At 33.9% G+C, this 25,387-nt stretch overlaps 2 protein-coding genes and 1 long non-coding RNA gene across 4 annotated transcripts in view; 2 read left to right on the top strand and 1 right to left on the bottom strand.

Moving 5' to 3' along the window:
- The window catches only part of LOC116172848, a 48,614-nt gene that overhangs the window by 18,455 nt on the left and 4,772 nt on the right, over positions 1–25,387 (top strand). The gene's annotated exons all lie outside the window — the stretch shown is intronic.
- Positions 86–23,452, bottom strand: LOC116172861 (carbohydrate sulfotransferase 11). Its single transcript, XM_031490172.1, has 6 exons — positions 22,889–23,452; positions 2,648–2,901; positions 2,348–2,588; positions 2,136–2,300; positions 1,927–2,081; positions 86–561 (listed from the first exon to the last, which is right to left on the bottom strand). The coding sequence occupies exons 1-6, from the start codon at positions 23,057–23,059 to the stop codon at positions 369–371; spliced, it is 1,179 nt and encodes a 392-aa protein (XP_031346032.1). The 5' UTR covers positions 23,060–23,452; the 3' UTR covers positions 86–368.
- Positions 14,000–24,997, top strand: LOC116172896. Its single transcript, XR_004145800.1, has 2 exons — positions 14,000–14,127; positions 24,571–24,997. It is a non-coding gene; the product is annotated as an uncharacterized LOC116172896 (long non-coding RNA).

Below are 25,387 nucleotides of genomic sequence, written 5' to 3'. Positions count from 1 at the left end.
AAACAAATCTTTCAAATTTTATTTTCGTAATAAACAAAGTACGAAATAATCATTTTGAGCTTAAATTGTTTATTTAAATATTTCGTAAATTGGAATTTCAATTTCAATAACCATAATTCGCTATGTAACACTAAATTAATTGCTAAAGCTAGTATCACAATTTTACACAAGAGTGTAATTGTATCGATAAACCTTTAACTAGTATATTTTGAAGCTTGTCTTGTAATTGCATTATTTTAAAATGTTTTAACATAACAAAAGAATGTCGAGGAGTTTTTCTCTATAGAAAAGTGAATGTTATACAACAGTGCTATAAAATAGGGGGACAAAATACTGTTATTAAAATCTATATGTATACTTTATAAAAATTAATGGTTAGGTACTTGTAGACTAACGTTTTGCATCACAATGTTTAATAAATTTGATTGAGCATGAGATGATGCTACAGGCCTCGGAACATCCTTTAAGTTGATTGCATTTAGTAATGTCGATGGATCGGAATCTAGTTTGCCTAACTCTAGGTAGCCTTGGAATGAATAGTTGAATAATTCGAAATCGTATCTGAAAAGTAAAAAAAAAGTTAATATTCTTTGTACACGTCCAGGAGTTCTCGGCACCAATATTAAATGCATCAACTACAGTGAAAATGAATCATTAAAATCATTAAAAAAAAGGCTATTTTCACCGACGTAATTGATTACTCTTGAGTTACCCAGTTTTTAGTTCGGGAACACATACCTTTTCCACTTTTACAGTATGAGGGAGACGTTTAAAAAGAGAGACCGAATCCTGTCAAAGTGTTAACGAACATATGTCATTATGTAGTTTATTCATTGCGCTATATACTTGACGTTGCTTATAGTTCAATGATTTTATTTCATCCTTCATCGAATTTTGTTTTTAAAATCTAGTTACATTGCAAAGGCTGTTTGGCAATTGTTTATTTTGTTGATTTGTGTAAGAACGATGTGTTACGGTAAGTAAACGCTCTGGTCATGATCGTAAGGGATGCTAAGTAAGCGAGTGAATTAATTGTTAGCCATACTATTATTGTTGTGTTATTGTTATGCTATACTTATGCTTTCTCCTCATACAGGGTGGTGACTTGCGTAACGCATCATAGGGATTTCAATGTAAAATTCATACCATGCTATTATTGGCTCCCCAAATTATTTTAGAGCAAAAATGTATTGAAGTTTTTTGTAGAAAAAATTTTTTTACGCCAATCAACCGTATTGCTTTTCAATTTTTTTCATATACGACGGTAAAATTAGAAAAATAAAACCCGCATCTTTTTGAATAATCAGCGATGCCATGGAATTTTCTAAAACAAAAAGATATCCAGTTATCAATTAGCAGCAGTTCGAAATGGATTTTATGATCGACTTGGTTACTGTCTTGCAGTTAATGGTGACTTATTCGAACATTTATTGTAAATTGTTATATTAGGAAAACGTTTTTAGTAATTTGGTCTTTCTTTATGATGATTTCGCTGTTCTAAATATAATACTTTTTGATAGAATTTGATTTGTTTTATAGCAGACATTCCATGGCATGACGGATATTGGTGTAGTTTTTGTATTATAAAATTCCATGGCATCACAGATTATTGAAAAATATGGGGTTTTTATTTTCCAATTTTCCGTCTTTATTATGAAAAAAATTAAAAACTATTACGGTCGATTAGCGTAAAAAATTTGTTTCTACAAAAAACTTTAATACATTTTTGCTCTAAAATAATTTGGAGAGCTAATAATCGCATGTTATGAATTTTACATTGAAATCCCTATGATGCGTTATGCAAGTCACCACCCTGTATAGTATCAGACAAGGCCGTTTTGTGCGCTTTTCCCGACTAAAACAGCTATTGGCGATGGAAAATTTGATAAAGAACGAAATAAATAGCTGGAATAATTTCTAGCTCACCTGTAAATATGATAAAGTTGCAATATTTGCGCCTGCGTTAGTTGAGAAAAGTACATTTTGATTTGATCAGAAGTCGAACCGCGTCCTGGATTTTTCCATTCCGCTCTTATGACATTCTGTAAATTGGCTTTTTGGATGATGTACTCTTGATCCTCCTATTAAATCATTTTAAACGAATAATGTACCTACACAACGTGCGCATTACTTACCTGTAACGTTTCCATGTGTGCAATGACATCGAAATCAAATAGGCAAGGTGTACAGAATTCTGTTATGGGTGTCCAGTGCATATCCAAAGGTTGACTATTTTTCACAGCGTCTATTAAGTACATTACGAACTCTGGAAACGTAGGCCATTTGGTTCGTTTCTGCATCTACGAAAAGTGAATTGTGGTTTTGGCGGTCAAATGCATCTATTTACCTTTGGTCTGTATTTTTCGACAATCTCCATCCCCAATTTTCGATGATACGCGTGAGGTATTGCAAATTGGAATTTATCCCTATAGGCGGAAAGTAATCGTTCAAAGGGATGCCGAACTATAACAAATGATACCGAGTTATTAAACGCTGTCTTTAACTGCGAGAGGGACGGTCTTGGGTACCGCTGACGAGCTAACGATAATGGCACCAGTTTAGTTTGCTGTAAAAATTTCGGGCTGTATCTACAAACAAACAAGGATGACGTACAACTACATGTCAAAGTGATTTTGCTAGCACTCACCCAGCCAAAAGATTGAAATTATACATCCACGACGTGGAGGCCGCCTTAAAAACATTACACCAAACCAAATGATATTTCTTATTTACTAAGAATTCCCAAGAGTTAGGCTTATGAAGAGAATCGTTTCCTATTATATCTAGGCCAAAATTGTTACAGGCTTGCTTAAGGTATCTCTTTCTTTCTTCCAGTCTTTTTTGCACAACAGTCGAATTGTAGTTTCGCAGGTACATACTTCCATCAGAATAAAAATCCATCTGAAACAAAAAATATATTACTATAAAATCTCTTTTTTTTACAAAGGAAGATAAGTCGGTGCTCGGAAAATGCTGTATTAAGTTTATTTGTTTGTGCTCTTTTATTTTTCTTATTAATATAAAAAAAAATTTTAATTTGTTCGTTTTAGTTTATTTTGCAATAGCAGACATTTTCCAGTTGAATAAGAAGAGCTTTTATTAGCCACTAACCAGGGGCGGACTGGGTAACTGCGGGCCAGGTGAAATTGCATAGGTTACGGACCATTAAAGTATTAGTGTAGTAATGATGGTGACCGGGGGGGGGGGGTTTAGCTCTGAGGTGCACCACAAAAACATTTTAAAGTACTCCTTTCTCGAAAATAAATTACCATACAGTTTTTTTTAATTGCAGCTGATAATTAAAAGTAACCAAATATACAATCCACACGAGGTGCGTCGCTTATCATTGTATTTCAGCACTTTCATGCTACGACAAAAAATGATAAATTCATTGTAAAACACTTCAATTAAAACAGAATTTTTTAATTTTTTACCAACCTAACATCAACCCCAATTAGAGAAACGTGTTCATAATTTATTAATAGTGCAAGAAACTAAATACAGCACATACTTATAAATTTCCAACGGGCCATTATGATCTACAGGCCAGGTGGCAATCGCCACCCGCCCCCCCGGGCCAGTGCGCCCCTGGTTATACACTGCCTTTTTTTGAGCCCCGAAAAAAACATTGTCTCAGATCGACCCGGAAAAAAAATTTTCTTATAGAATGTGGCCTGTAGAATCCATAATTTCAAACAGTTCCAAGATTGGGCTACTAGTTCAAAAGTTACAGCCCTTTGAATTTTTTTTTCGAAATTGGTTTCTAGTCTATAACTTTTGATTGAGAAGTCTGATCGAAAAAGTACGAATTGATTTGGATTCTACGCGCCCAAATTAATCAGAAGAAGTGTTTTCCCGAGAAATTTTGGTGCAGTCGATTTTTGGTAAAAAAGGAGGGTAATAACTGCTTTTTTTGAGCCCCGAAAAAAAAATTCTCAGATCGCCCCGGAAAAAAAATTTCTTATAAAATGTGGCCTGTAGAATCCATAATTTCAAACAGTTCCAAGATTGGGCTACTAGTTCAAAAGTAAAAATAAATTTTAGTGTAGTCGAATTTTTGGTAAAAAAGGAAGGTTATACAGAGGGGCGGACTGGGTACTATCATTGTATTTCAGCACTTTCAAAATACTACGACAAAAAATGATAAATTCATTGTAAAACACTTCAATTAAAACAGAATTTTTTAACAACCTATCATCAACCCCAATTGGAGAAACGTGTTAATAATTTATTAATAGTGCAATAAACTAAATACAGCACATACTTATAAATTTCCAACGGGCCATTATGATCTACAGGCTAGGTGGCAATCGCCACCCGCCCCCCCGTGCCAGTCCGCCCCTGCCACTAACAGTTTCTAAAGTGCAGTTTACGTTATGTGATTTTACTTATGATTTCTCTTGCGAGGTCATAAAAATATTCTAAAGACTTTTATTAGAGAAGATTTTTCTTCAAAAATGGAAGACGCACGAGGAAGTCGTCGTGCAAGTATATCTTTAATGTTATTATGATCCAAGGGATCTTAGATGCGGCACCCTGTATTTACTACCCCATATGTCTGCCCATCCATAGGTTGCTTCTAAAATCAATTTCAATTGATCAATTTTGCATTGAATATTTCGTTTGTACAGACTGCAATATTTGTGGAGGATTTCTCACGTTAAAAAGGAAAAGGTCAACGCGAACTCACGTTGAACATCATTCAGTAAATATCTTAGCTCCCGGTCACAATCCTCATCCCAGTCCCCACTCTATAAGACAGATCGTCATCGAGCGAAATCTTCTTTAGATGCGGATCTACGTAACGTGAATGGTGCTAGGATGGAGAATTTTGGAGGAGTCATATCGTTAATATAGACACCCCCATCCCCGCATCGGCAAGCAAAAGCTTACAATTTATAATGATGGTAGAGAAACTAATATTGCGGTACACTGGTCAGGATGTAGAGAATGTAACGTAATCCTTCATTCAGAATGTGATGTTGCAGAAGGTATTTCAACATGAATAGTATGAATAGTTAGTCCAGACAGCGGTGACTATCTAATATTAAGGTACAGACAACAGCACAAACTAAGCAGATGATTAAGTAGTATAATTATTTTGTATGTCACGTGTAAGTTGGCACCTACATAATAAAAATCTCCAGAAAGACAACATATTTATACCTAGTTGCCTCCATAAATACATAAAATGAAATATAACTATATAATTTTCAGCGGAAGATCACAAAAACTTATTTTAATAAATCAACAGTGATTGTGGCACTTTGTTAAATTTTCTTTTTCCTGAAAATGTAGGTAGAGGTAGATACCTATTAATAATTCATAGAGTACGAATAATGGACTTGTGTACTTCGCTCTACTTTTCATCCAACAGATTAATTTTTCATTACTATCTCTCCTATTGTACCTTCATGAGGTCACACGCAAATCAATATTTGCCCTAAATATGTCTCCACCTTAAAAATCACTCCAAATTTGATTATACTAATTAGATCGCGACGAGACGATTTGGTCGCCCAAAAATAGAAACTACGCTAGGTACCTACAACCATTTTCATCCAGTCAGGAGAAGACTAGATATTTTCAGTAGCTTATTTATATCGTAAATTAATTTAGCTTAATTTTTTTTTATTAACGACGCTGTCGTGCGCCGAGGTTATTTCTGTGCGTCCAAAGTTTTTCAGTTTGGATTTAATCATGCAAATTCATCGTACATTATTTACGTTCGGTTAAAAAAATGTTCCCTTTCATTCCGTTTTTACTTGCACGTATACGACTTTTTAACGTAATTTATTCTGTTGTTCGATATTAAGGGTTGTTGAGGTTGCGAGTTTCAGTCGGATACACGCTACGTTTTTATCATTTGCATGAAAACTGTAAAGGTAATCACAACGTATAAATTTTAGGATATTTGCCCGGAAAGGAGGATTTATTTATCATCCCCGACCGTAATCGTTCAGGAAGTTCGTAGAGGTAATCTGCGAGGTATAATAGTTTCATTTCATTTTCAATTTGGGGGCCTATCAGTTATATTTGCATGTTAATTAATGCGACGGCTGATATGTGGAAATTCCCACGCAAGTTACCAAACGATTACCTAATTAAGTTGGTAGAGCTTGATAAGTGTGTAATAATAATATTAACATCAGTATGGCATTTAATATACGTATGAAAGTGAGATTGCAAACAATATCATGTAACAGCTCAATAAATGTCGCTTATTTTCGCCCCCAAGCGTGAAATGCTTTATGCAAATAATGTTATAATAAAAACGTGGATAAATATCAAAATCAAAATTTCTGCTGCAAACAAAAGCACATGTACCTACTTTTATACACTGATCCAAAACCACGTTATTCATTCTGTCAATAATAATAGGTAATTGTATACCAGAGGCTGTGAAATTATTGTTTAGTGTACCGAGAGAATAAGTTTTGGCCGAGGCGTAAGCCGATTTGGATCGGTGTAATAAATACAATAATAATAATAAAGAAATAACAAACATTCACACGAACATACATAATTGCTAATGTTAGCCTACTATAGAAGGGATTCCAACATGGCATGACTGATGACTACATCACCGTATGATACCAATAATTTATTATTATTATTTATTTCCATGCTTCATTACAGGAATTTCCCAATTACAACGAAGCAGTTCACTTGCAAATATATACATTCACAAAACAGATAGACAGAAATAAAGAAACTAAACCTAAATTATAAAATCGATACTAATAATTCTAATGGAAATCATAATGCAGGTGATGGAACTTAAAAAATTGATTAATGACATTATTTAACGTAACTTATTTATAATTTATAGATAATACAATTTATAATTTAAACTTAAAAAAAATAAAGAATTATAAAAGAAAAACTATTAAAAAAAAAACTATAATAAAACTATAATAATGGGCAATGAATTCATAAAAACTACACAGTATCAATACACACTTTGAGAAAAGAAGATTGAGAAGCAAGAAATATGTCGATATGCAACGAAACATTGTTATAGAGACGTAACATGGCAATTAATGGCGAATGAAACATCATATTTGTGCGTGAGTGAGGAATATGAAATAGAAATTTACTACGATTGAAATAAGTTGGTACTAAAAAATTAACTTGACTCAGTAAATTGACGTCGTTAACGGAACCATGAATTAACTTGAAGAGGAAAGTTAATTGAATGATTTTTGGTCTCTGCATCTGAAATAAATCTAGCAATCTTGTAGTAGAAACCAGAACTGGATATTGACCCTCAGTCTTAAAATACAAAAATTTCAAAAATCTGTTCTGCACCTTTTCAATATTGTTACTATGAATATCATAATACGGTGTCCAGATGATTGCCGCGTACTCTAAGTTTGCTCTAACCAACGATGCGTACAATATTTTTAATGTTCGCTCAGATCTAAAGTTTGTTCCTTGTCGAATTAAGAATCCTAAATTACGGAATGCCTTGTTATTAATGTAAGAATAATGTTTGTTAAAATTTAGTTTATGGTCAAGTAGTACCCCTAGGTCATGCATTTCGTAGACACGCGTTAGAATCTCCCCGTTTAATGTATAGCTGTACAATTCATAGTCGGTGGCTCTTGTAAACGTCATAGCAGTACATTTAGCGACATTAAAGCTTAATTTGTTTAAAGTTAACCAATTATAAACCGCGTCTAAATCACGTTGCAGTAAAATCGAATCCAATTTGTTTTGTATCCCTTTAAATATCTTGAGGTCATGTATATGTATTCTCTAGACTTATGTCCACGATACCACACGTATTGAACGCGTTGTGATAGATATGATTTAAGTAAGTTCAAGACATTTGTGGGTACCCCGTAGTTATTCAGCTTACACAATATCACAGAATGGTCCACCCTATCAAACGCTTTGGCAAGATCAGTAAAAATAGCATCAACTCTGGAACCCTTGTCCAAATTCTCCGCAACATATTGAGTAAAGGTGAATAAATTTGTGACAGTGGATCTTCCCGAGACAAATCCGTGCTGTTTAGTTGATAAGTACGGAGCTAACTTGCCAAAAATTCTTTTGTGTATTATTATTTCGAATATTTTTGCAGGAACTGACAGTAACGAAACAGGTCGATAATTTTGAAAAACCTTTCGGTCACCCTTTTTGTGCACTGGAACAACTTTACTTAATTTCCACACGTCAGGGAATTTTCCACATTGTAAACAGCAATTATATATGTGGGTGAGAGGCCCCAGCCAAAGATTCACTACACCCTTTAAATAGGTACTGAGGCAGTTCATCTGGACCTGCAGATCTTTTAGATCTCAATGATTTTATTGCACTTAAGACATCAGATTCTTCAATTTTAGGTAGATTTATATCAATATGCATTAAGTAATTAGCCTGCGATTCGCTATTGACATCAACTTTATCAGTACTCATACGCGAATACACTGATTCAAAGAATTCTGCGAATTTGTTTGCTATTTCATTTCCTGACTCAATCCTAGTGTTATCCTGAACCATTTGTAAAACATCATTACCTCCATCTTTTTTACTCCTTCTCACATACGACCAAAACTTGTCCGGTTTATTGCAAATGTCAGATTCAACATCATTTATATATTGTTGGTAGGCTAAAATGATTCTCTTTTTTAGTTCAGATCGAACGGTACTAAATTCAGTATATACAGTTATGTTTAACGGGTTACCTCTATTTTTATAGTATTTATATTTTTTTATACTTTGTGTTTATATTTAATGAGCTTAATTATATCAGTTGTATACCATGGTGGGTATGAGGAACTATACCTGTATCTCTTTCTAGGACAGTGTAACCCTAAAATGTTACAGATACTGGTATAAAATACTTGGACCATATCATTCAAATTACCTACCCCATATAAAATGCTCCAGTCAACTACTTTCAGATCTTTATATATACCTAAGAAATTTGCATTTGCAAAGTTGTAATACCACGAGTCAGTGAAAACATTATTGTTAGTCTGTGCATCTTTTAAGATTAATGTTATAAGGAGCGGGGGATGATAGTTATCAATTGGTACCAATGAATCACTGCAGTAAGATATAGTTCTATAGTTCACAGTAGTTCTTAAGTCACTTGTTATAATATCGTCAACGTCGGGACTGTGTAGATGATCTAGCAAACATAAGCATAGGAATTTTCCCTGTGAAAGAGTTTGAGAGAAGAACGAAAACTAGCGATTAAGTGAAAACCAAATATTCACTGATGCAGTCTTAAAACTCTTGACTTCACATCTATGTCACGAAATCTGTAGGTTAGAAGGAATTTTTTAAACCAATCACTCTATTATGACATCGCCATCTTTATAAACATATTGATTTATATAAGTAAGAGAGGCTGTAATTCATTTGGTATTTTGTACATTGAGAAAATAAAGCAGAAGCCTATAATCAGAATATCCAGGACACCTATAAATATCAAATTTCGATGTCGTGACATTTGATCCCAATTTCAAATCAATAAATCCAATTAAAAGTAGTGTAACGGATAGTCAAAGTGTATAGGGTTTTTTTTTGTAAAAAAAGATTTCTTATAATAATAGCTTCTGTTTACGACAAACGTATCTGATAAACGACATATAAAGGAAACTAGAGAGAATGTGCCTTATCAATCATTTACGATTACAGATTTGCGTTGTTTGTATTATTTTTTGCCGTTGCGCTTCTACGATTTTTTACGTTCTACCAGTGCTACCACTACCCGATTCCGAAAATTACACTGCATTTTCGAAGGATAACTATTGTCCTATCGTCTCACAATAGAATTACTAACAGTAGCTAGGTATACTTACCTCAAAGCTCAATCAAACATAAGATAAACCATTCTTGCACAATTAGGTCAGAGGGAGACGTTCCGCGTATTTCAGCGGGAAATGTTTGTAACGGAATGCCTAAATGAACGGTTGCGAAATACAAGCACAATTACAGTCGAATATGTATCGATCAGTCTACCTGAAGTACGACATTTTGATTTTGAACTACTTTTGACCAATCGACAAAATGTAGAGAAGTCGTTTATCACAAACCACCTCGAATTACAGGCGATTTTTCTTCCTAATTAGAGCTGCTGTCTTTTAAAATAAACTTTAGTAATTAATTGCAGCATTTGAAAACCTGGCAATTAGAGTCCTTACGAAAGTTTCGGCGGAATTAATTTATAATAAGCTCTTTGAACAATAGCTGCGAAAATTTATCATCTTTGTATCTCAGTTTCCATTTTTTATCGATTTCTATCTACTGCTCAGGCTTCCGACAGGATAAAAAAATAATGAAATTTTATGCTTATAGTACATTTTTATAAAGTACGGCGTTACAACTGAAAGGCAAATTACTTTTAGCATGGCGAATTCTAGCCTTTATCTCGGTACAGTACTGTAACGTAAATTTAATTACGTAGGGTATATTTATATACAATTAACTAACAATAAATTTATAACAGTGTTAAAATGGATTAATTTATCACAGTAATTATTATTTATCACTTACAATTTATAACATAACACAAGCGTATCGAAGTTGGAACTGAACTGAAATACGCTCTAATCTGCTTATGCTCTGCAATGTTCTAGAAACATATAATTTTTCCCGGAAGCATTACGCACATTCGCTCTTTATCGCCCACTAATAATAATAATAATAATCATCTTTATTTAGGATAAGGAAAAGCCACAAGGGCCATTTATCCCTCCTCTACAAGCTTAATCATATAAATGTAGTTAAAGTTCATTAAATAGTAAGTACATAAGAATATAGATAAGTAGATAACATCAAAGAGAAAGAGTATATATACATTGATTGCAGTGGTATGAGTTATCTTTCATGGTGCCTCCATGTCTCGTACATGTGATTGTTGTATTATTTTGCCTACTATTTGTTTGATGTTTAGTTGCTAATATCTACAGTAACGATGCAAGTGTAGAAACTTGATTATTTTTTTGTCGATCATTTATTTGTCTTATCGTGTATATCTTCCAATTGGCATGCACAAAAGCAATTTACCTACATAAAACAAACAGATATTGATTGCTTGATTAATTATTACGATCAAGTTTATCATAATTTAACAAAGAAATTAAACAATAACATTTTCTCGTGCTATTCAAATGTATCCTAGCTAAAGCACAAATGTAATTAAATGTTTATTAAATGGAGAAGTTCATGCTAGTGAACTACTACACAGTCTAAATTTTCTGGCACCCATTAAAAGAACTACCAGCAAGAAATTATTTTACAGTACTATGCACCAGAACTAATTACGCCATGTTTACACCAGTCGATAAGATTTGCTCAGATGCAAACGAACTTAATATTAACATGTTTAGTGTACCACTTTCGAAGTTCCGGAGAGAACTGGAACATAAATTGTATGGTTAAATTATTAGTAATTTTTGTAATGCATGGATACTGTCCGTCAATATATATTATTAAATGTAATATTTATGTATAACTCAATAACCTAAAATACAAAAATGACCAATATATAAACGTTGCATGCCTAGTTATGTTAACCATGTACTGATCAACTCATATTATAAGCAACTCGCGTGAGGTATGAAATTATTTTAGTATCAATACAGAACGGGTACTCTTTTTCAATAAAAGCCAATAAATGTAAGGGGTAATAGTAGATATAAATATAGTATTACTATCGCGTCACCTTAATTATAATTATTAATGTTCTTATCATAACAGTAACAGTACATAATCCGTACATGCAATAAAACTTTAAGTACGTTCTTCTTTAATTTTTCAAATTTTAGATTTCTTTACCCGATACGTCTTATTTTAAAGGAATATGCTTTAGATTATTTTGTTGGTCCACATCCACCACACAAAGTGTCCCAATGAAAATTTGTACCCCCCTAAAATGTCGATTTTATATCGAGGGGGCCAATTTTGTATGCAAAAATGCTTCTTCCAACTTCAAACCCAGGAGACATTCGTAGTTTTACAAATTTTCGTTGGGGCACCTTGTATAATAGGTACCTACTTATAAACTTATAACAACTTTAAACCTTTAAAAAGAAACTTTATTATAGTAGCATTTCCTGTGTACATATAGAAATACTTCCCAACACAAATAGCTCGACCAACATAAATATAAAAGAGTTATAAATAAGCATAAATTTGAGTAAAAAGTATACTACCAAAAATGATAAAACCAATATATTTTAATTGGCATCATTTATATCGCAAAGTATAAAATGGTCATAAATACTCTTTACGAAATTCAGGAAGCGAGATTTCGAGCGCTCGCAGGTTTTGTAAATGAGTTGTTTCACGCCAAAAATGCTTCAATAAAATCGTTCTAATTTTGAAAATATGTTTTTCAACTGTTGAGGTTTGGAATATGTAAATCAGTTGCGTTTGTCAGTTGCCGAAGACGTTAATGTTTAATTTTTGACAACCTGCAGAAGCCGACATTCATCACGAGAAGTTGGCATTAAATACTAATTTCGGTAAAATAATAGCCATATTATAAGTAAAGGTGGCGCGAAACTACGCATTATTCAACATCGTAGAAATATACAGGGTCGCTGATAAGTCTGGAAACGGTCGATTTATCGGGGAAACTATACCAGATATCGAAAAAGGTTTTGAGGTTCTTCAATGTTTATTAGCTAGTAATAATTTTAATTATACATGGTTGGTCATAATGACGTTAGTATTTATGTAGTACTTATTGGTGAAATTCACTCTTTGCTTTGGTAACATCAGGAGTTCCGCAAGGATCTAAAATTGGTACCTTACTATTATTTTAATCTTCATTAATGATTTGCCATCGTCAGCTTATTATTCGCTGACGATTTAGAGATTTTACATCCATGTATGGTATTGATGATTGCATTTACCTCCAACTCCAAATAAATGACTTACAAATTAATCGATTAAAACCGATATTTTCTTAAAATTCAAGACCTTTAGGTTGTGTAAAACAAAACCTAGTACAAGGTCTCGTAATGTAGCTATATAAAAGCCAAAATTAAATTTTGAAGTAATTGAAGTACATGAAAATTGATTAGAATGATTTTTTAGGTGTAGGTACTACTATACTACTAATCAAGGTACACTCTTAATTTACGGCACAGGAAATGGCAGTCATCGCCATATTATAAAATGGCAGCCATTTCCACGGCCTTCTATCTATCAAAATTTTGTTGCTTCTGCCTTATTTGCTAAATATAATTTTTATAGCCAAAACGGAATTTCCTATTTTCCAATCGTTTCTAAAATCGATTTTCAGGACCATTATAGAGAGGCCTTCTGTAGTTGGTCATGTGCTGAAAGTTTTAAATCTTCGCTTCGGAAAGTGATCGGAGAACTGCTAACAACAAACTATAAATCTGAAACAAACTGACACATCAGGTCCAAAAGGCTGTGTTATACACTGCCTTTTTTGAGCCCCGAAAAAAAAATTGTCTCAGATCGACCCGGAAAAAAAATGTTCTTATAGAATGTGGCCTGTAGAATCCATAATTTCAAACAATTCCAAGATTGGGCTATTAGTTCAAAAGTTACAGCCCTTTCAATTTTCGTTCGAAATTGGTTTCTAGTCTATAACTTTGATTGAGAAGTCCGATCGAAAAAGTACGAATTGATTTGGATTCTACGCACCCAAATTACGCGGAATAAAACAGGATTTAATTTGATACCATTGTCATTAAAATTGACCTAATATTTTTTTATTAAGCCGACAGTATATAACGGAACTACATGTGAATGATTCGACTTAATGGTTGGTGTATCAATTTCCACAAAACAACAGTGGAATTTTGCTAATTGGACTTTAGCAATTAGCTCGTGCAAGTATTGAAATATTACTTAAAATTGTAAACGCAACAAAGCGACCTTACAATGACGTTAGCGTACTTGACATTCTTGCAAAGCAATATCGCAGGAATAATGGTGTACAACGCCATTAATGGAACCAATAAAACGCCGTCGGTAGTGCAACAATAATTATTATTGTAGTTGTATCGCGGCAATTAAAATGAATCACTATGGATTTTTAATTAAAACATAAATTACATTTGAGCGATCGATTAGCGACATTCGTTAATTGTAGTTGACTTGTCGGTTTCAAATCCATTTAATGTTAAGGTAAATTAATGACTTTAATTAATCAAACTCTTGTTATTACTAACAAATCTCTAATGGCCTTATTACAGCTTAATACAAATTGGAAGCTTACATATTACGAAAGGAGAAAATCAATTCTCCATAATCAAATTTTTCTGTTAGGGGTGCGCTAAATTACTTTCCTAAGTTGTAAGAAATTTTCTCGGGGGAATTGCACATCCCTATAACGCCAATGTGAGTTATCGCTTGTGAGACACGTAAAGACATAATGCAGAATTTTTGAGGCTTTATATTTTCAATTTACTTTCAGTAAATATGGATTTTGTGCTGTAAATGCAACCCCTCCTAGATGGTCGATTTCTTTCAGCTCTGCTTTGCAAACGTCCATTTAATGCTTTACTAACTGGGTGAGCTTATGTACACTTTAAAGTTCAATGTCATAATCGTTCATTGCTGATTCGAATTTATCTTCCCAAAAGAATTCAAGAGAATTTGGTTACTAAGCAAACTTCGGTCCACGTGGAAATTGCAAAAGAAAAGATGTGACATAATGCTCTTAAAATTTGTTCAAGTTCGCTTTCGCAACTGCTGTATAGCGTACTCGTACAACTTTGGCGATCTTCCAAATGATCTCATTGCATTATTGACCCTTGATATAACAGTTTTGCAATACGTGTAGGTACTGCAGAAAATCATTGCGGAAATGCGACGTAATAGAATGCATATACCTTTAATACCGATACTAAAACTTTATAGCATATAAAAAGTAAGATGAAAAGTAAACATTTCCATGGAAACAACCTGTCACATTTAAGCGATTCTTCCCTTATCCCTTTCAGATTATTGATTGTTACCCTTGTTTCTATAAAGATCACGAATTATTGGTTTACATCAAATACTGACAGGTCTGCAATCATATTTTTTGTGATGGGTATTTAAATTCTATGGAATATTGTTCTCATATTAGTTTCTGGAAGTCTGAGGCTCCAGTGAATCGGAGATATAGGACGCAAATTTAGTAGGGGTTTTGTTGCAAAGATAGCTGACCTAAAAGTAGCTCTCATAGATTTCCAGTTCACATTATAAAAATACCATTCAGCACAATTCCCATGTGTGGGTTTTTTAAGCCTAGGTTTTCTTGCACTGTGGGAGTACGGCGATCCTTATTTGTTTTTCAAAAAAAGGTATTGTGGTTTTTCCCCAGTTGCACGTTCGAATCTGTTGCCCATGTCAATTAACTCTTTGGTCAATTCCTCAGCACTTTACCGACACCGAACTGTCGGCATAATTATATTTGATAAACCCGTCCGCTATCCGTAATAAATGTAAACTTTTAAGGAATTTTCTGGTATGCCTTGATTTATAATGTTCAATCTTCTGATGTGCACTCATTTTTTGTCACGTGTAGTAATACTTTAAATATGCCATCAAAATTACTTTCGAAAAATCGATTACGGTACAACATAAAGTCTGATGTTCACTAGAATTTGGTCTTTTTAACACCTTGCTCTAAAAACCAAATGTAAGCCATTAATATCGTGGAGGAAGTTTATATTTTTGCATGATTAGAGATTGGCCCACCAGAGCAATTAATCCTAATTTTCTGGTAGTTTTACTTGTCGCGATTTGGTTTCTAACTAATTTAGGGTTGTAAATACCAAAAGTTTTCAGAAAATCATCTAATAATAGTGCGTGTTCCGGAGTTCAGAATTCATGACGTGATTGAACGTAATGTCAATTAATATACCTACGTTGCAAATATATTTCAACGGAATGACAACGAATAAAAGTAGTAGAGAAATTGTAAACATACCACGCGAAACAATTCGTCACGGAATAGTATTGTAATTAACTATTATTTTCCGAATATATTTAAACAAAGTTTAGTGATACGCTTCCATTATCTAGCCACTTTGTACGTAATAAGGAAAAAAATTCTTGTAAAAGTATAACCGCTTATTTCAAACGTTTTTAGTTACTTTTCTTATAGAAACAGATAGGTAGTAAATTGGCTACGGCTCACAATTCACAATAAGAATATACTCTGGAATATACAAATTAGAACAAGGCCAATAAAGCAATCCAGGTAAAAAACATGTAAATTCTCAATCAAGTGCGAAGAGAAGTTGTTTGCAAGAATTGCAAGGTAAAGTGCTATATTGGTATATAGCCAACTTTATGAGAAAAAACATAAAACACTGAGAATAATCACATTTAAAATGAGAAACGATGTATCAATCGTTGTAGGACGGCACAATAAATAAATAAAGCAATTAGTTATTTAGTCATTGCCAACTCCTGGAAGATTATAATAAATAGATCCAGAAGTTACGGTTCATCCATATACCGTGCGTTCAAAGCTGGCATTTCGTTACAAGACATAACAGTTTGCGATTACTTTTGATGCTGCATAACTGCATTATAGAAATTGCTTATATTTTTGTGGATATCTTGCAGCGTGTTATGAACGATTTCCACGTAATGTTTCAGGAGAGTACAAGAGAAGGTGAGCCATTTACCTGGTATTATTTTAAAGAAATAAAGATGGCGTATCTGATGTTGACTGTGTGTTATTTAAATAAAAGAATCTTGAATTATATAAAACCTCCCCCTCTAGTATAATTAATCAATCAAATCTTTTAACCCAGATTTAACTGAAGTCATTGAGTTAACCTGGCCTAAAATCAATAAAGTTCGTTGGTCTTTCGTTATCGTCGTCTGTAGTATTTTTCTTGCGGCACTTTTTAAACTACTTAACTGATTGAAATAAAAGCGAGAACGATTCACAACTTCGACACTCTCATAAAACTGTTGCGCTATTGAAGTGCTAGCTTTAAAAACGTCGTTTTCCTGATCTTATCACCTTTCTAGATAAAAGCTTACGAAAAATGAACTAAACAAAGAGGACAAGGAAGATGGTCGCAGAATCCCGTACTATTTTTCGTGGTTTGTAATTCCGTCCCTCGCGTTTGCTGGATTGCTTTGTTTTATGTCAATTAAAATCGGGTATGGTACCTACATCTATTAAATGTTTTTTTGACATTTCAAACTGTTTCTAAGGCTCATTTAAGCTGGATTGTTATACGTTATCTATAAAATTTATTGGTATAACGTCTTTTATACTATTTACAGAATTCATTTTTCGTACCTAATTTTGTTGACTCTATTATCATGGTTGCTACTTACCCCAGCATTGAGAAACATTTTCCTCTCATGATAAGATATTAATAAAAAACTAATTCGGATAAGAAAAGCTTCTGAGTTATAAAAAATGGAGATAACACGGTGTGCTATAGTGCAATCGTCCTTTAAATTACCTAGTTATCTTAATTGCTATAATTTGAATTTGAGAATTACATATAAACGAGTACCTACAAAATTTGTTCTAAAGATAATGACAACTAAATAAGTAAAGCCCGAAAGTGAATAAAGTTTATCGTATCATTGACAGTTATGTCTATTTAACACTTTAGATTTTTCGATACATTCTCTTTTTTTTATTAATCTAATTAAAGTGTCGTATTTCGCTATCTCCACCATTTCCTTCAACTCCAAGCAAGCCCTTAGTATTGAATATTTAGGCCACTTTCACTTTCAAATAAATTAAATTGCAATGCAAAACAAGAAAGGCAATTGGGAAAACAATAAAACACGGGTAGAAAAGAAATTCCCATTTTCCGTGTACAATACAAGCAAACTGTATCCTGTTCAATGGATGAGTAGTGATTTCGCGATTGTGGGTGGTAAATCTACATGTTATAAATTTGAGTACAAGACTGTTATAAATTCATTATTAATTAATTGTGAATAAACAAATCGCGTAATTACATTTACGTTACAGTATTGTTCTGGGTGTCTTCTAGAGATATATAAGCAACACAATATGGTGGACCACACATCCTGTATCTCCGGTACTAACGTATTTCTCATTGCAAAGAAAATACGTTATCTAAATCCTAGCTATTGATTCTTTAGTTACAGAACAGTACGTACTTGTATTTAAAATTGTTCTATTTGATTGTTAAATTATTCATTTTCAAGCTGAAAGTGGTCACGCAAGCATGAATTTACTGAACAATGATACACATGGCGTGTTTGTCATCTTTCATTTAAAGTTCTCACTAAAAAATGACAGATCCTATTTTGAATAACGACTCAGATTTTAATTACCTTCCCCAACATAATGGCGTGGTGGCGTGCATGCATGAAATACAACCGGTCAAGGGACAAATAGGCACTTTCAAATCATTAACTTTATAGCATTTTTAATTACAATTTTGTTACAATATTTGATTTTCCAATTTGCGAATTTGACTTGCGGCGTGAAATTTACGTGTGGCGGCCGAACTTTTTACTGCAATGCGCTATTGGGCGAAATCGTTTTGATCAGCCTAATTGAGGATGCAATATTATAGTCAAATTAATTTCGGAAGCCTCACACTTCTTGTGCTAAAAAGAGAACGAAGTGATATTTGCAGATCCTGCCGTTTCGAGCGAACAATAAACGCGGCTACTGCAATAATGTGTTCACGTTCTAACCAAATAAACGATTTGACGTCAAAGTATGTTCTAGTGGTGAGAGTTAATGGACATTTCTGGTCGATTTGTTGTATACAATTGAAGGGAAACTAGAGCGATCGGTCCCTGAGTTCCCTTTCCGTTCTTTTTATTATCTCTCTACCCACAAATTGGCTGAATGTTTCCAGCCGGTTTTTTTCTCATAGTTGAATGAGTAAAAAACATGGCACTTTTTAAGCTTCTGGGAACGTATAGATTTATAGAGTGTGAGAGAATACATTTTTTTGGCGAGAAGATGCCAAATGAATATTCCAAATTCCACTTCTATAAAAAAACGCCTTCAATAACGGATACGTTTCTCAATTTCGAGAGTTTTTGAATCGTAGGCACGATATCACAGTAGTCTCCAACACAATAATTTACGAGTCAGGTTGTTCTTGGACCGTGGAAGTGTTCAACCAAAGGAAAATAACTGAAAGACTGGTGAGAGCGAGGGTTAGAGCGTCTTCCTGTGAGGTATCATACGAATTTAGTGTGTACGTATTTAAGATCCTATGGATCACCAATTTCAATTACCTTTTTCCATATTTATCCTACATCTTAAATTTGAAGTGCAAGGATACCCATGGGCGTACGCAGCTTTTGGTCTAGGGAGGGGCAAAAAATAAAATTGGCGAAAAAAAAATGTTTAATGAAACCCAATGAAACATAATATACATTTTTATTTTTAGTAGATAAGTAATAGTTACTAAAAACGAAAAAAGAGAAGGTTTTGAATTAGAAGCCAACAAACAACAGACAATTCTTACAGATATTTTTTAACAAACATAAAACGTAACCTGTGGCCAGGCCAGGGAGGGGCAGCTGCCCCCCCTTGCCCCTCCCTGCGTACGCCCATGAGGATGCCTACTGATAAAAAGCACTTTGGTGCCCAGTTAGATCATGAGTGGTTAAAGTAGCATACTACTCGTCGAAATCTTTTTCTTTATTTTTGGAAAATTTATCTGACAGACAACTTCCGTGAAAACGATTAGTGTAACAACCATCATATCCATAGAAGTTTCCTGTCAGATACATTTAACTGAAATATTAAAGACATTAACCCAATATTTATACTAAGGTTAGATAAGCTATAAATATTGCAATTTAATGCAGAGTCACTGATATAATTTATGTTACTGAGTCAAACTAGTAATGACATTATCTACTTGCGTCTGCAGTTCCGCAAATGGAATTTGTTTAGATCCGCTAGGTACTATAATTGCTTCTTGACAATGACCTCCGTACGCATTTAATTAATTTTACATTCCCAAAATTTGTTAGGATGATTTATTTTTAATTCCAAAATTTTCAGTTTGTTTGTGTTACAATTGTTTATCGTTCAGGGTGTAAAGTTTTCAAACAAGATTGCATAGTAAAGAAGATAAAAGCAAACATTTTTTCCAAATTAACCAAACCTTTTTTTCTCGACGGACATATGTGTCTCTACCCTTTCGATATCGAACTTTTGTGGAACGATTGCCGAAACACAAAACAGCCGCCAAAAGAGAATGGCGCATTCCAAGAACTGGTGTGATTTAAAAAAAAAGAAAAGATGTGCCAGCGAAAGCTGCAGCACAAAAGAATGGATCGTGCTGTAGCGAATATCTCAGACATGGGGGCGTCAGCAGGCGCCATCTAGTCAATAAAGTGAATGAAAGCGGGCGTGACGCATTGTTTCTTTGAAACGGTCCGTGATTTTTCTAGAAACTTCCCGTTTATAAGCAAATTGAAGCGTGTTTAATGGCAGTTCCAACATCGACTTTGGAGTGATTAATAGTTCGCGCTCGTGTTTACATGTTATAAACTGGAGTACAAGTTAGTGATAAATAATAATTGCCTGTTATAAATCAATTGATTTAAAGACTGTCATAAATTCATTATTAATTAATTGTAAATGAATAAACCATGTAGGTAATTAAATTTATTTTACAATACGTAATAATTTTGATGGATTCTTTGTTCAAGTGCTCAGAATCTACTTTCTATACTGCTATAATCTGCTGACGTTGTTGTACGGGTAAGGACTTATTCTCCGTAATATATTACAATTAAAAAGAAGAATGATGGAAAAGCTACACTAATAAAAATAGATTATTTCACGATGTAAAATGTATTACGAAGTATATGGGACCGCGCAAATGCACCTTGTCACTCACCACACGATCAGAAATTTAAGTTACTTATAGAGAATTGCAACTTTGTCCTTGTATTTATCGCCAATTGCAATTACCAATTACATTGAGTTTAATAGCACTTTTATTACATATTGGGCTGCGTTGTAATGTTAGCGATTATTCTGTAATAACGGCATTAAATTATGGAAAAAAGTAATTTCTCTACAATTATTGTTTCTCATTACCTACACTCTAACAAATTGTACCATTATAATACAATGGTAATAACAAGTTTATACCGAGAATGCTCTGGAATCACTTAATCAAGCCATTGTCATTTTTGTATTCTGCATTCATTTTGCTTGCACTACATTATTGAGGTGAAGTAACTGTGTGGAATATAGGCCGTTTCTCTAAAGGTCCGAATTAGAATAAAGATGTCAGACACAACAAACGCTCGTTAATACCGGATACATTTAATATTGTTGTTGATAGCACGAAAATCATCGGTTGCGGTTTTTTAGGTGTGTTGTAATAGTATTATACCATTATATATTGAGGAAGGGTGTCACCTATTATTGTCTGATTAAGCGATGATCTAATGGCACATGCAGGAAATGAGAGAAGCAGGTTTTTCCTCTATTTTGTAGGTCTCCTAAATTTTTCAGTCGATTTAAAAATTAGAACGAACTTTGAAAATCTTACAACTGAAAGTTTAAACCTTTTCCTAAAGAAACTAGAGCCATTTCACCCAGACTCCAAACGCTAGGATTAACAAATAGAATTTGGGGAACTTTATGGAAATTATAAAGAAATGGCGGAAATACACTTTTAAAATGTTGTGAAATTATTCATGGTAATATAGTAATAGGAAACACAAAGTTGTCGAAATGGCTTGTGCTTTGGCAGGTGTTCAAGAGCTATTATGTACTCACCTCTGATTAGCCGAGGTGCTTTTTATGGTTTTTGCATTCGTTTATTCTGAGAAGGGAACTTAAAAAATCCTGCATGTTGCTCTAAAATAATTTGGGGAGCCAAATAATCGCATATTATGAATTTTATATTGAAGTCCCTATGATGCATTACGCTAGGCACTACTCTGTATAAAACGCAACTGATCAACCAAGTGTGGAATTTGGAGCGAAATTTGGAGTAATTCGCTGGAATAAGAGGGGAAACATTTACAGTAAGCTCCTTTTGGGTAAGATAAAGTTTTTTTGTCATATTGAGCTAGTCGGAGGCAATAAATGACCAAAAAATGTGAATACCTAACAGAAAGAGAGAAGGGTTTTTCGTTGAAATTTCAGGTCTCATCCTTTATTGAACGGAATGGAGCTGAACCTAGTTACGAAGGGGGTAGGCACAAGGGGCTATTGGTACATAAGTGCACTTGTACTGAACTTACTATTAATATCGAACCATATTATATCGACGAAAGTAATGATAGATGAATCCTTATGTAGGTAACTTATGTAATGAAAGCTCGTTACAAGGTCTGCCAAATTGATACCCAATCAAAAATTAAGCTCAGGTTGATGATTCTAACAATAATGCAATTATTTTTGCGTCAACTTACATACTTTGATGAAACGTATCGTACAGGGTCTTACAAAAATGACCGTACTACATTAATCATTAACACTGAAATTGGAAAAATTATTTCATCAAAAATCTATCCATAATTATGTAGGCTTACAAAGTGATTATAATACAAATCTTTTTCCACACTCTGCCATTAAAACTAATTAATGGGGTAATTTGAAATGATTATTCGTGAACCTGCATATTTTGTTGATCGCATAGGCGTAAAGAAAGAATGTTAACGGACCTGCATATCTTACCTGTGTGATGTGTCACCAACATACCTATTAATTCTCATAATCTTTTTGTATGTAAAATTTAAGTAGGTAATTCACGTAATAAACATGTCTACAATTACGCCTCTATCATGTATTTCCAAGGTAAATTTAGATAGAAGCGAACCGTGGACTTAATTGCAATTAATATGTGAAATTGTGGTCATTTCCTAATAAACATATGCCACAGTTTGGCTCTACCTTGATGTAATGTTTTAATTGTGGGTACAAATCAGATTAAAGATTACGTACCTCCGGTCTCAATCCCAAACGATGTCCTCTCATGGGCCGCAAATATTGGTCGGAAGTAACGAATAAAACCAGAACAACGGGTATGATACATATTGTTGTAAAAAATATCATGCATCTTCTTATTACTTTCCATGGTGTCGAGGGTTTTCGTTTCGGCTTTCTATAACCCATTATTGGTGCAAGAGCCTTAACAGTTTGTAGGTGCAGTGAGAACTGCTAACGCTATTAATCATTTTATGTTAAAGCCTTTTCGAATTTATTTTTTTATTTTTAATTAAAATTAGTTAACATTACACGTAACTATTAACACTCTCTCGTTTTTTTGGTAACGAAAGTGGCTCGGATTTATTATTATGGAAGACTATGCAAGCGTTTTTAAAATTTATTAAATGTTCCAATGCAGAATTAAATTAGTCACTACATTCAATTCACGTCGAAGCATTATGGGAGCTTTTTGCAATTGAACGTAAAGCTGTAAGGTTAGTTTGCTGTTTCCTCCTGACAGCTACATAGTAATTTTCGGCGAGAGAGTTTCCACCGTACTGTCTGCGCTACTGGGTCGATTCCTGAATATGCTACTCATGCGCGTTTTCCTACCTACTTTTGTTTTTCTACGGGAAATGCTATTATAAGTTACAACAACTATTGCGGTTCGAGTTGTGTATTTGCATATAAATAAACAGGAGTGTCGTATTTATAACACAAGAGTACCGTACCGAGTACCTACAGGAGATGTCTTTTGAACAAATTGGCATTACAATACTTTTCCTCGTGCAATTTAGATAATTATGCTTGATTAAAATTTGCAAGGACTGTCAGCTCACCCCTTGCGTTTCAAAATAATTGAACCTCTGTGAATTATAATGAGGCATGGTAACACTAATAAATTTTCCTCTCGATTTTCTTCTGGACACCGCTCCGTGGATATTAGCGTTAAGACCCTGACTCTTACGTTGTGTATTTTGTTAGTTTTGGAACTTTAAAGCTTTTATAACTCTCGCCAGGAAAGATAGCCGGTCACAGAAAACTTGATCCCGATCTACAATCTCTGTTTTTCGTAAGGTACTAGCGACTTCCGGGATAGTATCGTGTCAATGTTGAACGAAAAGACTTTTTGTTCAACATTAGTACGGTCCTATTCCAGAAGTCTCTCGCATCTTAATAAAAACAAAGATTGTAAATCGACACAAGGTGTGCTGTGACCGGCAATCTTTCCTGGCGAGAGTTATAATAACTTCTCATTAACCAAGTCCTTTTGTTAGAAATAACTGCATAGATACAGAGAAAATGAGAAACCTCATTGACGGTAATGATGTTTACGCGTTAATTAGCAGTTGCGGAAATGAAGTGTTTGCACATTTCAAGACTCAAAGCTTTAGCATACGAGGCGTTTCCCTAATAGAGGGTTGCAGTACACCATATGACCCAGTGGCCCCATTTAACACAGTTAGTGTAATTCACTTTCATTTGGTAACCCAGTCGGGTTCAGTTTTTACTTAGGATATTACAACGAGAAACAACACCCCCCCCCCCCCCAGTTATTAAATCGAAAGCGGTAGGTATTTTACTATAGGACGTATAGATAAAGCTCTCGCGCTCATACAAAACATATACCTGTATAAAAATCGTCCATAGAAATTTAAGTAAAGTGACTTATTTTTACTTATCCTTTTCACTTCTAGGGCGTCCATAGAAAATGTTAATTTGCATGTGTGTTGCTTGGATCCTAAAACTACTGTTGAAAGTTTAACTCTAATAATGTGAAAGGAACATTTCCTGAAGTACAGTGTGGAATCCGAGGTGGAACCCTTGCATCAAAAAAACCTGATCTATACGCTTCCTTTAAAGTTTCAATTTACGAGAGAAATTTTAAAGCTGCTATGGATCCAGGTATTTTTCCAAGCGGAGCAGCAATTAGTCGGTTTTTTTACCGACGCAACTCGGAGGCAGTCCACAAAACTTAGAAAATGTTGGTTTTAATCCTAGTCTTTTACTACTTAATATAAATATCATTAATTCATATAAAACGTATTGTTGTACTTCGTGGACTAAATCAACGTGTCTTGTAATTCATTTAAGGGACTAAAATGTCACTTTTTCTCCCGCAGGGTAAAAGTGACAGTACGCACTGAATTGTCTTTTGATCTAGTAGCCCAATCTTGGAACTGTTTGAAATTATGGATTCTACAGGCCACATTCTATAAGAAAATGTTTTTTCCCGGTCGATCTGAGACAATTTTTTTTTCGGGGCAAAAAAAAGGCAGTGTATAACCTTCCTTTTTTACCAAAAATCGACTGCACCAAAATTTCTCGGGAAAACACTTTTTCTTATTAATTTTGGTGCGTAGAATCCAAAACAATTCGTACTTTTTCGATCAGACTTCTCAATCAAAAGTTATAGACTAGAAACCAATTTCGAAAAGAAAATTCAAAGGGCTGTAACTTTTGAACTAGTAGCCCAATCTTGGAACTGTTTGAAATTATGGATTCTACAGGCCA

The sequence above is a fragment of the Photinus pyralis genome, unplaced genomic scaffold (genome assembly GCF_008802855.1).
Source record: "Photinus pyralis isolate 1611_PpyrPB1 unplaced genomic scaffold, Ppyr1.3 Ppyr1.4_LG1, whole genome shotgun sequence".
Classification (NCBI taxonomy): domain Eukaryota; kingdom Metazoa; phylum Arthropoda; class Insecta; order Coleoptera; family Lampyridae; genus Photinus; species Photinus pyralis.
This window is presented reverse-complemented; position numbering and strand designations above follow the sequence as displayed.

Coding starts and splice junctions, on each gene's coding strand:
- LOC116172861 (XM_031490172.1), bottom strand. CDS start 23,059: ATGGGTTATAGAAAGCCGAAACGAAAACCCTCGACACCATGGAAAGTA. Junction 2,902..22,888: donor GTTTGGGATTGAGACCGGAG/GTACGTAATCTT, acceptor TTTTTGTTTCAG/ATGGATTTTTATTCTGATGG. Junction 562..1,926: donor CAACTTTATCATATTTACAG/GTGAGCTAGAAA, acceptor TTTACTTTTCAG/ATACGATTTCGAATTATTCA.